General features: G+C 42.7%; 1 protein-coding gene across 1 annotated transcript in view; it reads left to right on the top strand.

The window, feature by feature from the left end:
• The window catches only part of LOC130180541 (glutamate receptor ionotropic, NMDA 3B-like), a 66705-nt gene that overhangs the window by 29875 nt on the left and 20186 nt on the right, over window positions 1–16644 (top strand). The window contains exons 2-6 of the mRNA XM_056394113.1: window positions 4712–5412; window positions 10354–10850; window positions 11673–11944; window positions 12688–12924; window positions 16334–16480. Coding sequence (XP_056250088.1) covers window positions 4712–5412; window positions 10354–10850; window positions 11673–11944; window positions 12688–12924; window positions 16334–16480 — 1854 coding nt within the window. The remainder of the gene's footprint in view (window positions 1–4711; window positions 5413–10353; window positions 10851–11672; window positions 11945–12687; window positions 12925–16333; window positions 16481–16644) is intronic.

Genomic DNA, 16644 nt, shown 5'->3' on the forward strand with positions numbered 1-16644 from the left:
GTGTGCATGTTTGGCGATGCCTGGTGCATGCATGCCTGTCTGTTGTGTGTGTTGAGTGTTTCAGTGGATGTATTTGTGCACAAGTTTCTATTTTTTTCAGAGAATCTTAAGGCCACGTATCAAACAGCACTCTGGATTTGTTTGGTAGAGGCAGAGGTTGAGTTCGAGGCTGTAATTTGCAGATGTGTGAGAAGGCGTATGGATTTTATATTTTATACGAGAATAATGCTGACATTCCTTTTAGCTGTGCTTATCTTGCATCCTTAGTTCTGAGTCTTTCTAACCTCCCGCTTGCAGATGAAGCTTATACCTGAGAATAGAAAAAAGATAAGCGCATACACACAAATATACACACACACACACACACACACACACACACAGAGGAGGTCCTTACAGGTCGAAAAAGTTGTAGCTGTATAGAGAAAACATCCATTACATTTCTAACCAAGCTTGAAAAAGCAATGTATACTTCAGAAAAAGATCAACCTGGGTCTGGAGTGACGTGAGCAGCAGAGCTAGACTCACCATGGCTAAAAACACATGCCTCTGTTTCAGAAGAAACTGCCGATAGTCTGGCAAACTTTCCTCTTCCAGACAGTACAGTCACCTTTTATCTTGTCTAGACTGTGACATCATACGAAATATACTGCCTGCATTCCTCTAGAGATCAAAACTCAAAGGCTTAAGTTCCCTCAGGTCTGCAAAAAAATAAATAAATAAAAAAATGACATTTTAAATTCAAATGTCCGATAACTGCAACAACAAAGTTGGCCCCGACCCAAGGCAAAAGCTCAGGATGTCGAAAACAAACACAAATTCATGCAGACAGCATGAAGTGTACTTGAAGATCTGTCGTAAGCGTTTGCACACAAGTATGCAGACATATATGCATACATTACATACGCATACGTTAAATCTGGGGATAAACACTGATGCCGGCAGCTTGTTTTTAAAACACACTGGATTAAGCTGGAGTGATGACTGGCAGGGATTTCATTGTTCTGGGTTCAGTGCAGTACTGAAAGACGCTGTATGTAGGATGTTTTCATTGCTTGATTGAAGATCGTTTCAGCCTGTTTTGAGAATGAGTGGCTCTTTATGAGTGTTCATAAAGGACATGAAGTGTGTACGTGTGTGTGTGAGGAAAGAGTAATTACTAAGGGACGGACATAAAAAAAGCGTTGCTGGTGAGAAGGTACTGGGGAGACCATTAAAGTTCCTTTCAAGACACGTTATAAAATGTGTAAAAAATAATCTGCTGTGATTAATATTGTTGTTTTACATGGTTTCCCAACACAAAAATAGGAAAGCAAGGTTGGTTGACAGGTGAAAGAGAAGTGTGTATCAAGAAGGTTAGTGGAGGAAACACCGGAGAGACTCAGCCGCAAACTTAGGAGTTTGTTGAGGAGTGAGGAGTTTGTTGTGCACCAAAATCAGTGACTAGAAGACGTATCAGACAGTAAGCATAGTTATTTATTTAAGTTGTTTGTTAGCTTGTAACTGGCTGACAGCGTTAGTGGCTGTGCCAACGCAAACTCTCGCTTTCTGTACTGACAAGGTTTTGGGTTTATTTTGCCCATCCCCACAAGTTGACAGGACTGGTTGCTTAGGTTTTCTGACGTATGTAACCCTGGCTGTCTGAAGCTGTTTTTATTGTCATTGGTTCACTGCAGTTGTGTCTTGTGTTATATTTAAAAAAAAAAAACATCATATGAACATTACAAGGTTAAACACTTGATTTCATCAAAGGGGGGGTCTTTAAATAAGATCCAGGAGGTCAAGTTTGAGTTTATAATGTTCTTAGACTAGCTTTTACCACTTTGGCTCACGGCTGCAGTTATTTCATGTTTCATCACAACATTTCATGATGAAACGGTAGAATTGCACCATTCACTGCTACACAGTAATTTACCTGGAGTAAATGCTGGCTTTTTTGATGGATGAATTGATTTTTTGTTTGTTTTTGGGTTTTTTTGCCAGAGCCGTCTGCATTGGCACCCTTGTTGCTTCAACAAATTGGCCCCATTTAAATAAATGAGGCTGCATTTTTTTTTTTAGTGGTGCTGTCTTTGTGAATACGGCCAAGCAGTTCTCTCTTAGTCCAACTCTCAATGCCTCAACGAATATGAACTTAATACACCTGATGTGAGGCTGATAATCTAACACAGCCAGCCCATCTCTCGGTTGAAACCACACCCTGGGTTGACATATTCTAGTCTTTCGAGTATTTACATTTTCAGTACACAGGGCTGGTGGTTTGTGTTTACTCAGAAACTTATTAGGGATCTTTCTCATTTGTTGCCGTTTTGTGTTATTTTTCATGTAAACTGCTTTGAACAAAACTTTTTTAGGCAGCAGTGTGCATCCCATTTATACCTATAAGCACAACAGAAAAATGCTCCCTCGGGAGTTACTGCTCTAATATATCACTGGAATTAATTGTGCTGAAACATTCCAATACAGGCAAGAAGTGACTGCTGTTGTAATAGGCAATAACTCCAGTGATGTGCTTTCTTTTTTTTTAAGTTTCATTGGGTCCACTTTGGTGCTTGTCGCGTTTGATTGCTCACAGAATTTTTTAAGAAGTTCTCTTCCTCCTCCGTTCAAAAACAGCAGAACGCTCGCCCATCTTATGGGCCGGAACTCATGTCTCCACGAAAAGGCTCATATCATCTTATCAATTCAGAGTCACATCACGGCTTCCACATCTGCCTCCTCCGTTCAGTCTAATTTGCTTTCTCCCCTAACAGCAGCAACTAGAAATACAACTTCTGTAATGCTCCGGTTCACTCTTGTTATTATTCTCACGTCCTCACTCTTGAAGTAATTCTGCTGCGGTGCTCCTCGCAAGTCGCTCTGGATAAGAGCTCCAGCTAAACACATGGAATTGTAAAATAATCTTCTTTTTTTTTTTATGTCAAGTTAGAGACAATTGTTAGTGGAAGAGAAATGTGAGAGAAAATCATGGTGGTATAAAACAGCTGACACAGCTGTGGGATGAACCGCAGATGAGCATTATTACAATTAATCTGACAATGATAGATTTAGCAAGAATCCCTCTCTGGTTTTCTAACAAGCTCTAGTCAGTGTAATTTACAGCACAAGATGCACATTCATCTACAGTTTAGACTTATTTTTTAAGGATACTTTACTCACTGACATAACACAGCCATACATTAACATTTAGTCATACATCAATATTTAAGATGGCTCCAATGGATCATACCCAGAGAAACCTAGAATGAGAGCAGATATAGATTTACATACTAATTCCTGCAGCTGCCTCAAGGATCAGTTTTGATCTTCTATCGTTGTATTTTTGACTTCGGAGCCCTTTGACGAAATATGCATGACATTTCTTTCCCCATTCTTGACGATAATATGCTGAATAATGCTCACACCTGTGGTATAGGCACCTCCTCCACTTCCTATCTCTGTTATTCTGTGCTGCGCGCTGCCAACTCAACACCAATCCCCCCCCCTGTCTCTCCTACCCACTAACGCCACCTTTTCCGGACCCCCCATTGAGTTCAAACGCAGAGGCCTATCTTCACCTGTCCCCCCACACACACACCTTTCCTCTCCCAGGAGGATAAATACAGATGCTGCATTAATTCATCCACGTCTCTCCAGACTTCACTTCAGCAAAATATATATATATATTTTTGACTCTCTTAAGGGACTCGAGCGCTTTCAGCAGAGGGTCGCTCTGTTTACTTTGTACTCCCGGGTGGGATATTTCCATTTGAATGAGTGTGTGTGAGTGCGGGTTGCAGTTTGATGTCTCATCTTCTCACACGTCGGCATGGTGCGTGAAAGTGTATTTCACAGGTTTTTCTATACATACTGAATGCACCTGCATGTATTGACAGTGTATGTAAAGATGTAATTAAGTACTGTATGTGTGTATTTTTGCATATGTTCGGAAGATGAGGAAAAAAGTGTACGTGTACATTCATGCTAGAGGGTGTTTATGAGCACGGTTTGTAGTGTATATCTATCATCTCAGTTCAGTGAGGGTCGGCCATTCAAAGCAAATCTTAAGTCAAGTTAAGCTAAACTTTGGGCTCTCTATATAAAAGCAGCCCGCACCCCCTCTTCTTCAACCTTGCCTGGAGCACTGATAGGATGAAGAATGGATAGAAGCCCCAAAGGAAGGAGGGGGAAGGTCCATCTGTGAGCTGCATTGAAGGACAACAGTGTTATCCATTTTGGAACAGTATGAAACAAGCCAGTGTTTTCAGTGGGGTTTGGAAATGCAGGCTTCTGGATGAACTGTGGATGCTACTGTTGTCTTGCCAAGCCAACTGTGATGTCGCAGATTAGATGCGAATCATTGACTCCTTGTTTGTATCAGCGCGACGTTTCTCATTCAGAGTGAGAGATAATGAACAAATGTGACTGATTGTTTCTGATCAGGGTTGTGGTGAATTACTGCAGCAACAGGGATTGTTTTGCAGTACTCGGGAGCTCATAAAAGCTGCGTTTAATGTGATTTTATGATATTCAGGCCTGAGGTATTGGGGTTTGGCTATATCTATTAATCTTTGTTTTGATCTTGTTTTCTCTTTTCTCTCCTCCCTTCCTTTGCTCTCTTTTTGTTCTCTCCTCTATCCTTCCCACCGTCTCACTATTTCCTTCTTTCCTCCATCTTTTTTTTTTTTTGTTCTTTCAAACTCTTCCACTTTACTCTTCCTGTCCTCTCTAATAGAACCGATTCCACCTGCAGATGTCAGCCCGAGTGCCTCCATCAACCCTGGGCAGCCTGCTGCTGGCAGTCTTGCAGGGGGGAGAAGGGGACAGGGTCAGAGGAAGCCAGGGGGAAGAGAGCTGGGGAGGAGCAGCTGTGATCTGCCCCGGGTGGGAGGAAGGGGGCGACGGGTTGCTGGCTCACCTGCAGAGGCACAGTGGTTCTACCTGGCATTTGTGGGATATCATCAACCTGACCCGCATCACAGGGGGTGGGGAGAGAAGGGGGGAGGCCAGCGAGGAGAGGAGGGAGGATCAGATGGAAGAAGAGGCTTTGAAGATCCTCTCCACTCGTTTCCTGCGCTCCCCCTCTCCTCTCTCCTCTGTTCTCCTCCTGGGCTCTGATCCTGAGTGTCTCTCCTCTGTCCTGCGGGCCGCTCAGCGACTCGCTCCATCACTACCAGCACTGCAGTGGATCATGGGATATCCCTTATCTCCAGATTCGCTACACACTCTAGGAGGTCCCCTCGGGCTGCTAGCCTACGGGGAGGTCGGCCGCAAGCCAATCAGTTTCTACATCCGGGATGCTTTGCAGTTGATTGGCCGAGCGGTCACTGCGGCGACCATGGTGAGGCCGGACTTGGCGCTGATCCAGAACATGGTGAACTGTTACGACAAACCAAACCGCCATGAGCTGCCCTCTTCAGGACAATATCTGGCCAGGTATACACACTCACACACACAAACACACACACACATCGATACACACAAATTAAAGCAAATTTAAGAAATGCCATGTCCTCATTTATCTCTAGTAATATCTAACAATGCAAATTATTTTGGTTTAAAAGTTAAATAAAACTTCTATTTCCTAAGACATCAGTATACAAATCCTTGGTCATTAGTTTATTGCTAAAGCTAATTAGCATCAAGAAGAAAGTTAAATTGTATTTATTCTTCTGATTTAAGCTTCCTCTGCCAGTGAAAGACTAAGTTTTGATGTTGTGATCACTTGAACCAATATCTACTAGGAATCAGTGTTCATCTTAGCTCATCTTAGTTATCTTCCAAGGCAAACTAGCTAACTAAAGACGTTAAAAACAGGAAGTGGAAGCTAGCAATATTTCTTTCCAGCTCCCGGATGATCCTCAGACCTCACCGTCAATATTTTTCTAAAGGCAAAGTAGTTTTTAAACATGTTTTGTGTGATTTGGGTGAACCAACCAAGATGTTAGAACAGTATCAATTTTGATGCACTTGTGGCTCTAAGATTGGGATCAGTTTCACAGCAGTACCCTGTGGCAGAGAGATTTGGAAGAGATTTGCCCAAGAAAAGTTCAGCAGAGTGGATGATTGAGAAACGTCCCCCCAAAAATGAAATATATTGCTTAAGGCGACACAGGATTAGCAGTGGTAAACAGTCTCTGTATCACCTGCAGCTACCAGCCCATCCAATTTCTTTTTTAAAAAGTGACTCCTGGGGACCTAAAATGCTTGAACAAGGTCAGAAAAGTGTACACATTTAATTCATCAAATGATCTGTGGATGACACTGACAAACTGCAATTAAATTCCTCTGGTCACACTAAATGTCTGTAAGGTTATTAGCTTTCTGAGTGACACTGGAGTTTTTGTGAGTAGTTGCTGGCTCCACTTGTGCCACTGTACGCTCCAGTTGCTGCCCTTTTCCGTCCTTTGCACCATGGGGGTGGCAACTTCTGAATAGTGCTGTCATACTGGGGGGTGTGGAGGAGGTCTTTATGGCATACAGATTCCAAGGCTGACACCAGAGGGTTTTATCTGTCTCTCTTTGCTGTAGCTGCTGGTGCTGCTTGATTCCCTGCAGCTTTTTAAAAAGAGGCCTCTGACAGCTTTCACGGGTTGTGTCAAGGTGTGCTCTGTGATAACACATACACACGCAGAAAGAAAAAAAAACATATTCAAATAGCCTACATATTGAACCACAAATGTTTTCACTCAAAGCAGAAAAAAATTAAATCTTCACGTTTGTACACAGCAAATAAAAAAAGAACCCTCTCACATACCTTACAACCTCCTTTAAGCGACATGTGGCAGATACGGGGGATTGCACTGTGGCATAAACTCACTCCAAAGTTAAATAATTCTCTCCTGTCAGTTGACATGGATATTTTTCAAACATTGCAATGGATAAAACAGCAACTCCTGTGACCGCGTGGCACTGGTGAGAGAGGGATTTGCGGTTTGAGGTGGGCCCACAGCAAATATTGAACACACACGGCGTCTGCCAGCTGAGAGTGATCATTAACACCCACGTAATCACAGGCTAGACTCTCTGTGTTTCCTCGTTCTGCAGTTTAGCTGAGCACTGGGATGCCAGAACCATTTGGCATGGAGGGCCACAGGCTAAAACAAGTGGAGTGGAAGCTGTGTTAGAAAGAGACATTATTGGACATTCGTTATTAGAGTGAAAAACAAGTTTATTAGGTTTAATGTGATGAAATTGCTCATTTTTAGCCACGCTAGCAATACACCTTTATGGATGGCGATGTCTGTCTGTCAGCCGGTGCACCACTTTGGCTCAGACTGAAATATTTGAACAACTATTGGATGGATTGACTTTAAATTGTGTACAGACATTAATGGTCCCTGGAGGATGAAGCCTACTATTTGCCAATACCCAGTCTTTTCCTTTGGTGCCACCATGAGGTTGACATTTGCGACTTTTTAAGTGAAATGTCTCAATAACTCTTGGCCGGATTGCCACACAATTTGGTATTAACGTACCACTCTGGATAATTTGTAACAACCCTGTTGTTCTCTTGCAAAACACCACTGTGCGTACGTGCAGCCTTACAGAGCTCTGTACTCTTAGACTTTTTGTGAACAATGAAGAAAACAACAAGTTGTGCTTTTAAACTGACTCAGACTTCATCAGGACACCAGGGAAAAGTTACAATCTTTCTGTGGCAGGCCAATTAGGACCGAGTCTACACTATCAGAATAGACTATTTATAATAGAGCCCTCCACAATATGGTGTCAGTGACCTTTGTTCCTGGCCTGTGAGAGGCTGATAAAAGAGGTCATTCTATCGCAATATTCAAACCAGTCCAGTTATACTTCTTTGCCCTCCAGTGTACTGCCTGATTCTTATCCCTCCCCTGCAACAGCCAGACATGCCACCACTCCAGAGAGCCCTAACAAAGCTGAAGGAAGTGAGAGACTTCCACATGGAAAAGGCAATTAACAGCTCAATGCCCAAGGGACGGAGCGGGGAAGGCAGGGAGGGAGAGAGGATGTCTGGAGATATAAGCGAGAAAGAAGAAGGTATGCGGGAGTACAAGAGCAAAAAAAAAAAAAAAAAGGCACAATATTACCGTTTCCGATTCAAAGCACTGGCACAATGAGGATAAAGCCAAGTATGAGAAACTAGCCACTTTTGATGTATTTCTTCCAAATGTCCAGATTCCAAAAAAAAAGAAAAGAATAGATCCCTGGGTACTTATTCCCAAAAATACATTCGACAGAAAAGGAGAAAGTTCCCAAAGACAAAAAACAGATGAAAGACAGAGGAAGTAGAAAACAGCTAAAAAAAGGAAAGTAGGAATAAAGTCAAAGAAAAGGAAGGAGAAGCTTGTGTAGAAAAAGGATGAGAGGGAGGAGACAAAAAGAAAGAAGGGAGGGAAATAGATAGGAGGGTTGTTGTTATCAGAGTGAGATCTGCCAGTCAGTGCCATCTCACTCGACACAGCTGCCACGCTGATTCTATCTCCCCTGAAGAGATTAAAACCACTGAAACAAGCGAGCCTCGTATCATCCCCCCGACAGGCAGACATAGACAGAGGGAGTAAACTTTCCTCCAAACTAAAGGAGATGGAGTGATAAGAGAGTGAGACACATGCCTGGGACTCTCTTATAGAGTCATCATTTACCGGCCACTCTGCTGACATTTACTGAGTAAACTGGGGCCAGGTGTTAGTGAGAGGAAGCCATCCCTCTCTGGCACCGCCTGGCTGACTTATCAACCCGCTTTGACAACAACAGTCATTCTTTTAATGCAGCCTCTGGCTTGATGCAACAAAACAACAACAACAACAACAAAGAACCCATAACTAAAAAGGTGCTGCTTGAAAATATGCCGTACTTTTCACACCCTTTGCTCTCATCTGTGTGTTATCTCGCACTCCTATCTCACGTTCCTTTCTTCTGGGCATGAATCCAAAAATGTCACAAGGTGTGGGAAAAGGGGGGCTTTGCACTCCTCTGCTCAGATAACAGATGTAAAGTGAAGCCTATGGTTAATTTTTTCATATACTCTACTGGTGGTGGCCAGCCGCAGCCATTACAATATAGTATATGAGTCTGGAGTGGGTTGGCATGATGAATCTGCTGTCTATGGGATATGATGATTCAGCCGCACTATTACCATGAGTGATTTCAGCTCAAGGCGAGGCTAGCACTTCCGCTTTATGGTCAGGGAGACAGAGGGAGCTGCTGATGAGGAAACATAAGTTAACGTGGAATGGGATGGGAACGACTTTCAAATCAGAGTCCTTTTTAATCAGGTTCTTGGGAATTATGGTGCAAGCAATGGGTTTATAAATTGATATTGTGCTGTTGAGGTAAATCACAATGTGAAAAATGAGGGCAGTGAGCATAAGCACAAGGAGAAAGCGCAAATCCTTACATACATCCACGTGTTGTGTTTATTCTGTGTCGCACAGACGAGCTTTTAGTCCAGGCTATGTTCGGAGGTAAGGTTAATGACCCCCATGGCCAATTTAGTCTTTTAATTTTCCTTTGCATACCCTGGGTTTAATGGAGAAAGTTCCACTGCAGCCGTTATCTCTGCTCATCAATTCATACATATAACTTGGAGATGAGAGTGGGAGAAAAAAAAGTAAAGAGAGTAAAACAAAGAGTGAGAGAGAGAAAAAGCTATTTCTCTCCTATGAGAGAGAGAGCTAAGGTTTGACCAACCTTTTCCATTAACAGGAAGGAAAACCTGCCATTTCTATCCTTGACCCCGAGACGTAATCACCAGTCCCTGCACGGCTCAACACATGCCGAATGCAGTGATCCCTGCATACGTTAACATTTAAACAACCCTTACGATTTACTACGACCTCCGGACAATCCCCTCACTAATCAAGACATGATCAAACAGTACTTGTATGACTTTGCATTGAGACATCACCTGACGGTGTCCACATGATCAAATGCTAAGACATGAGCTAACAATCCCCGCATGGTTCAAGAGGCCAGGGCAGATTTATGAGCGGACGGGGATTGCTCTTCTTAATATATTCTGCCGTAAAGACCAATGCGGGTCACCAGGCAAGTGAGGTGAATAGCAATGACTGTCTGTATGGACTCGCAGATAGGAGGAGACCCTTTCTGCACTGCATTAACTTTTAATTATGACTTTCTGGGAGATGCAATTACCCATCTGACACTAGACTTGCAAAGCTGCACAACCAGACCATGCCTGTCTGCACCAGCGTTTGTTACTTTTTTGTTGCTTTTTCTCGTTTTTTTTTTTCCCCCTCCATCTGCCTGGTTTAGCTTTGTGCATTATTGCAGGCTACATTTCTAAACTACAACATCCCAACATGAATATTGCATTTTTTTTTCTCAGTTTTGGCATCTCTCGCTTATTGTCTGTTTGCATCTCTGTCTCTTGAGATTTCTCTCCAACACTTCCTTCACTGGAGCCACAGGCCTGATCCAGGTGGATGCTGGCCTCTCTCGGGTCCTCTCCTCCCAGCTGTTCCATGTGTGGAGTCTGAAGAGGGGTGCTCTGGGCCAGCCAGCCTGGGTTACCGTTGGCCAGTGGACCCGAGGCAGACTGATGTTGGAGGGAGGGATCCTGGGGCTGGTGGGAGGGTTTGGGAGCAGCCAAGGACAGGGTCTTGGGGCTGGGGTGAGGGGAGGGGACGGCCAGGGCGACAGCAACATCGGAGGACGCTGGAGGCCGGGTCTTTCCGTCGAAGGACACCGCCTCCGTGTGGTAACACTGGTGGAGCACCCGTTTGTTTTCACACGGGAGGTGGATGAAGACGGATTGTGTCCAGCTGGTCAGCTTTGTCTGGACCCCAGAACCAACCGGTCCGACATCATCCAGAGCCTCTTCAACCAGCTGCACAACCCAAACACTACAGCTGCAGATTGGGAGGGCAATGGTGAGTTCTTTGGCATTTGTCCTTAGAACAGTGTAGTGGTGACGTACTGGTATGCTGAAGGACTCCTGAAATACTTCTGATATAAATTTTTTATATAAACTCTAAGCTTTTCAAATATAGCGTCTGAGACCTTTTGGCCTAGATCTCATCGCTATGTAACTGGCCACATCTGTACTCCTCCTCCTCAAGACTAAAGTAGATTTTAGTAGTAAAATCAATAAGGGATCATGGCTGGTCAGTCCAGTTCAAAAACATACCAGGGGCAATCTCAAGGGCTTAGCTCCATAGCAACATCTTCGTTTCGTGAATGAAGAGGATTAAAGGCTGTAAATCAATAAGAGACCAAGACTACGATGTCAAAGAAATATCAGGTACTATGTCTCTGAATCACAACTATTAGCCTAGAATAAACGCACCAAACTGTATCACAGTGAAATGTAAGGATTCCCAACTTTCTTCGACTTGAATCAGCAGATGGCAAATAGTCTAAAAGAATGAGGTTGCAAAAAAAGGTTTGCCAGAAAAATGAAAATGGCCGAAAGTGTAAAAATGTATATTATAGCATCTCCATCTTGCTGACACAACTTATTTTCCCAAGGGTTGTTACATTTTTCTCTTTAATGTGACTACATGTTTTTTCTATCCTGGATGCTGTGGTAATTAAAAACACACAAGTTGAGATGTGCTGTGAGGATACATCAATATTTTCCATGATCCATGGACAAATTCCCAGAAGTAAAACCCCCCTACACTTCCAAAGCATGCACATGAATATCTGGATAGATAAAAATCCACCATCATCATCACTTCTTTCCTCTTTAGACCTTCCAGAAGACCTCAGGAAGTGCTGCTATGGGTACTGCGTTGACTTGTTGGAAAAACTTGCAGAAGACATGGGCTTCACCTTTGACCTCTACATCGTGGGAGACGGGAAGTACGGGGCGTCGAGCGGGACAGGACGCTGGACGGGGCTGGTCGGGGACCTGCTGAGCGGAACCGCTGACATGGCTGTCACCTCATTTTCCATCAATTCTGCCAGGAGCAGAGTCATCGATTTCACCTCGCCCTTCTACTCCACCAGCCTGGGCATTCTGGTACTATCGCCCAAAGTCATCATTAGTTTGAGTTTTGAGTTTGCATTTTAATGACTGTAGAAGACACAGGGCATGTCCTGAAAATATACTGCGTTGTGAGTCAGTGGCAGCATTGCGGTCTTCAGTGTTACTTTGATTCGTCAATCTCTTTCTTTCTGTGGCTGACACTATTCCAGTACGACTTGACGATACAGTCTGCAACTACTTAATTTTGCCCTTATGCCCCACTCGCCCCATCTTCTGGTGAGCAACTGGAGATCATTAGTTGGGGAATAATTAGTTTGCTGAGTTTTCAGTGGGCACATTAATTATGAAAGTTCAATATGAGAACCAGTCTAAGAGCGTATAATGAGTCTAAGAGGCATTTTGTGAAACCGTCTTAGCAGAGTCCTCAAACATGCTGCAGTTATTCTTTGATTTGTTAACATCTCCCACTGTGGCTGACAAACTGCAATGCATAATATGATCTGACAATACAGTTCCATTTGAAAATGAGAACTCCATCATTTGAAAAAGTGATTTCTTGTCCTTGCAAAATGATGGATAGCGCAAAATAAAAACAATGTATGCAATTTTTAAAAAAACTAATTATGCCTATGAGAGTTAAAGATAAGTTTACTGACAAGATGCTACAAACTGCAGGCAGATATTAATCAGTGTGGCACAAATATTTCACTTGTGCCGATAGTAATCAACTGTATCAAGCCAGTCTCTTGCACAGGTGTTTCTTTATGACCCACCAGGTTCGTAGCCGGGACACTGCAGCTCCCATCGGCGCCTTCATGTGGCCTCTGCACTGGTCCATGTGGGTGGGCATCTTCGTCACGCTACATCTGACTGCGCTCTTCCTGACCTTGTACGAGTGGAACAGCCCCTTCGGCATGACACCCCATGGCAGGAATAGGCTACGTGTGTTCTCCTACTCCTCAGCCCTCAATCTCTGCTACGCCATACTGTTCGGACGCACTGTCGCCACCAAGGTAAAGTAGCTCTATTGTTTTGTGACAAATGGGCATCATGCAGGGTGGGGCAGGGATTAGAAAAAGCAGAAAAGGGAGGAGGGGAGAGACTACACAAACAGTGAGTGCAAGTTAATGGGGAAAGAGGCATGTAGAAAGATGACAGAGATGGCCAGGGATGGGAAAAGATAGATAGGGGAGAGGTTAAGAAGGTAGGCAGTGATGAAGTAGAGAGGTACAGGGAGGATAATGCACATGGAGGGAGGGAGAGGGGAAAGGGTAAGTGGGCTGACAGAGATTGAAGGAGTTATGGCGAGGATGATGGGGATGGATGAAGGTGGGAAAAGAGGGAGCGAGTAGAGGTTAATTTCCTGAAGTAGTCAGACACAAAGTTGAAAACAAGAAGGCAGGGGGAAGAAGGCCAGTGGGGGGTAAATAGGTGAGAGTGCACATCAGGAAATGGGCTTCAAAAAGAAGGTAATAGGCAGGTTGAGAGAAAGATGGCGAGATAGAGTTGAAAGGGTAAGTGGGTAAGCAGTGACGAAGTAAACAACAAAATGAGGGTGACATGGAGGTGGGCAGACAGTGGATGATGTAAAGGGGACAGGGCAAGTGGGTGGGAAAAGTTGGAGCGTCAGGCTTCAAAGGTTAGTATGAGAGAGAAATGTGATGGCTGAAGTCAAATCCTCGTACTTACGCAATTCTTTTTATTGATAAATACTGTATGTCATTTGTTTGATATAAATATGTAAAGATATTAAATGTAACCTTTGCAGTAACAGCATTCTTTAGAAACTTGTCAGATTTGACTGATCACGCTACACACACAGCCACACTGCCGCACATATCCAACCACAAAGCAGATGAAAAACAACTGTGTCCCCTCCTATCTTTGTTTTTTAAACAGCAACATACTGTGCCAGAATCCATCATTATGATAGCTTATGGTTGCGCCTCAAATTTCCATGCAGTACATTCAGATAAATATCTGAAACATCATTTGCTTAAATTATTCCTGCCTATCCTGCCCATGCCACTTAGAGAGCAACCACCCCATCATCATTTTTCTTTCAACGCATAATCACACTTTGTCCCTAAAGGAAGCAGCGCAAATGAGTTCAGTGGAAGGGAGGCCAAGTGATTAGACAAAACCTTCCCCTAACTGAAAGGTCACAGGTTTGATCCTTGCAACTGGCAATGTGTCAATTAACAGGTTGTGTTCATTAGCAGCCCTATGACCTGGTAACATGTCCTTGAGCAACTCGCTGAAGCTCTGTGTACTGGGTCAAAGCCAAACAGTCAAGTTTATTTAGGCTATGGGGAAGGCAGTTGACAAGTATTTGATTGCTAAACCTTTACTGTAGAGTTCAGTTTTAATGAGATTTGGGCCACTTTCAAGGCTTTGAAACAAATAAATCAAATAGAAAAAATTCTTGGACTGTTTTCCAGAGCCGAAAACACAACAGCAAAAATCTAAGGACATGCTAATCTAAGTTGTAATCGCTACTAGCTTACTTTGCACCTTAGTATTTAAACATTATTTCCAAGGCCAAGAAGCATAAGTAAATTAGTTTGTGAGGTTACATGAAAAAAAAAAACCAAACAAAAAAACAAGCGCATCTGCTGTGTGGCCTATTATTTTCCCACTTTGTGAAAACCAGTCCCGCAGCTATCAGAGTTTAAAACACTAGCAGCTCCCTTTAATTCCAAAAGCAGAAACATACCATTTGAGTATACAAACAAATAGATAAGCTAGGCTGTCAAACTGTGTGAGAATGAAATGACGATCTAATCATGGATTTTTTTGGTAATGCTTTATTTTACTTTATTTTATTCAAATTAGTTTATTAAATAGATTCCTGGAAAGAACCGTGTAGCTTGGTACTCTGAGACTTTTATTTTAGTTAGTTTAGTATTTACTGATTTCCAAATGAACTTACATGAAAAAAATTCTCCAATTAACCTAAAACAACTATTATATTACTCATTCATTTATTATTGGGAGTGTATCTTTATTCAGTCTGAATCGTATGCTATATTTTTAAATATTTAGCATGTTTAGCTAACCTGCTATCCTCTGAGTAAAAGTGTGAAGGCTGTGCTAGCTGAGGAAGTGTACCCTACTGTATGGTTCTTTCTAGGAAACTTCTTTGAATTTATGGACCTGTAAAAGAAAGCGTTACCATTATTCCGTATGATACTTAACTAGCTCTACACTGGGCAATGCGGTTCCTTTATTTCTATGTCTTCTACATGCATACTCAACTATATGGAGTGTGTGCTTGAATCTTGTAAAAGAGGTCTTATTTCAAAACCTGCTAGAAACATTAAAAAAGTAGTTAACTAGCCAACTCTGCCAGCAACAGGTGTCATTTCAGCTAGCATGTTGATAGAATATAAAGTAGAAGCCTGTTTTTGTCTGCCTGTCTAATATCACACAGGCTACCTGTTATTTCTTGAAACATTCACAACTGACTTACCACCTCCATAAGCCCCCGTTATCACTGTTAACTTCATATCGGAGCTTGACCCGTGTAACAACAGGAACTAAGGGGAACAGGAACATTCAGTGACGTGTTATCAGGATTTACCTTGTAAGCACAATATGAAATTTTGCATACCTTCTGAAGAAAACACAGAGGCCCGCAGTGCCTAAAGCCACCCTGATCATTATCTTCATCAAAGCACTACACTTCACATCTTCTCAAAAAATATTAGTAGAGAATTTGTGTTTATAATATGCATACCATCCTTCTCTTTCTCCTCTTTCAGTTCACCAACTAATTATGCTAAGAGTTCAAAACATCCCAAACACTTTCACAATAATGGGTTACAACCTCGTTTGTATAATTAATGTCTCATTAATCTCCAGCCTTTAAAAACACCAGAAATTCATCTCTTTTCTTCTGTTAAGTGGATTTTAATTGGTGGAATAAATAAATGATCACAGTGTTCAGGTGGATTCATACCCCTAGGCAAGCAATTTCATGGAAAGATATTTCTGATGTGTCTCACAAACAGTCACACTTTGTTAGTGTTCCTCTCTTGCAGTAGATCATCCTCTGGTCTGTTTTGATTAACTTGATTACCTTTACTCTGGAGTTAAATTGGGAATTTTGAGGAAGAGAAAGAAGAGGTCGAGAGCCTCCAGGGAGACTGCATTTATGTCAACACCTGAAAGCGCTTTTTTCACACATTTGTATTTTTATTTGTTTTAACCCCTGCCCGTGTTTCTCATACATTTTGTTATCTCAGATTCCTCTGTGCTGTTTGCTGTCATACAGTTTAATTTTTGTGTTGACGTCATGACATTTTTCGGTTTTGAGTTCGGAGATATTTTTAGATTCACTCTTCATCAAGATCTGCTATTTATTCTCCTTTTGTTGTGTTTAATTATTTTTCTGTGCTAATACTCATCTCCACTCTGCAGACTCCTAAATGCTGGACAGGGCGCTTCCTGATGAACCTTTGGGCAATCTTCTGCTTACTGGTGCTGTCCAGCTACACTGCCAACCTAGCTGCCGTCATGGTTGGGGAGAAGACCTTCGAGCAGGTCTCCGGAATCCATGACGACAAGGTTAGACTGCACACAAGGACACAAACTTGCAGCTGCATGCATGTCAGCATCCCCTACACACACACACACACACACACACACACACACACACACAAAGACACAGCTACATGTACACACAAACTAATCTTACACAAGGACAAGCTAATGAGTAAAGAGTGGAATTA

Source organism: Seriola aureovittata, chromosome 13, assembly GCF_021018895.1.
Source record: "Seriola aureovittata isolate HTS-2021-v1 ecotype China chromosome 13, ASM2101889v1, whole genome shotgun sequence".
NCBI classification, from domain to species: domain Eukaryota; kingdom Metazoa; phylum Chordata; class Actinopteri; order Carangiformes; family Carangidae; genus Seriola; species Seriola aureovittata.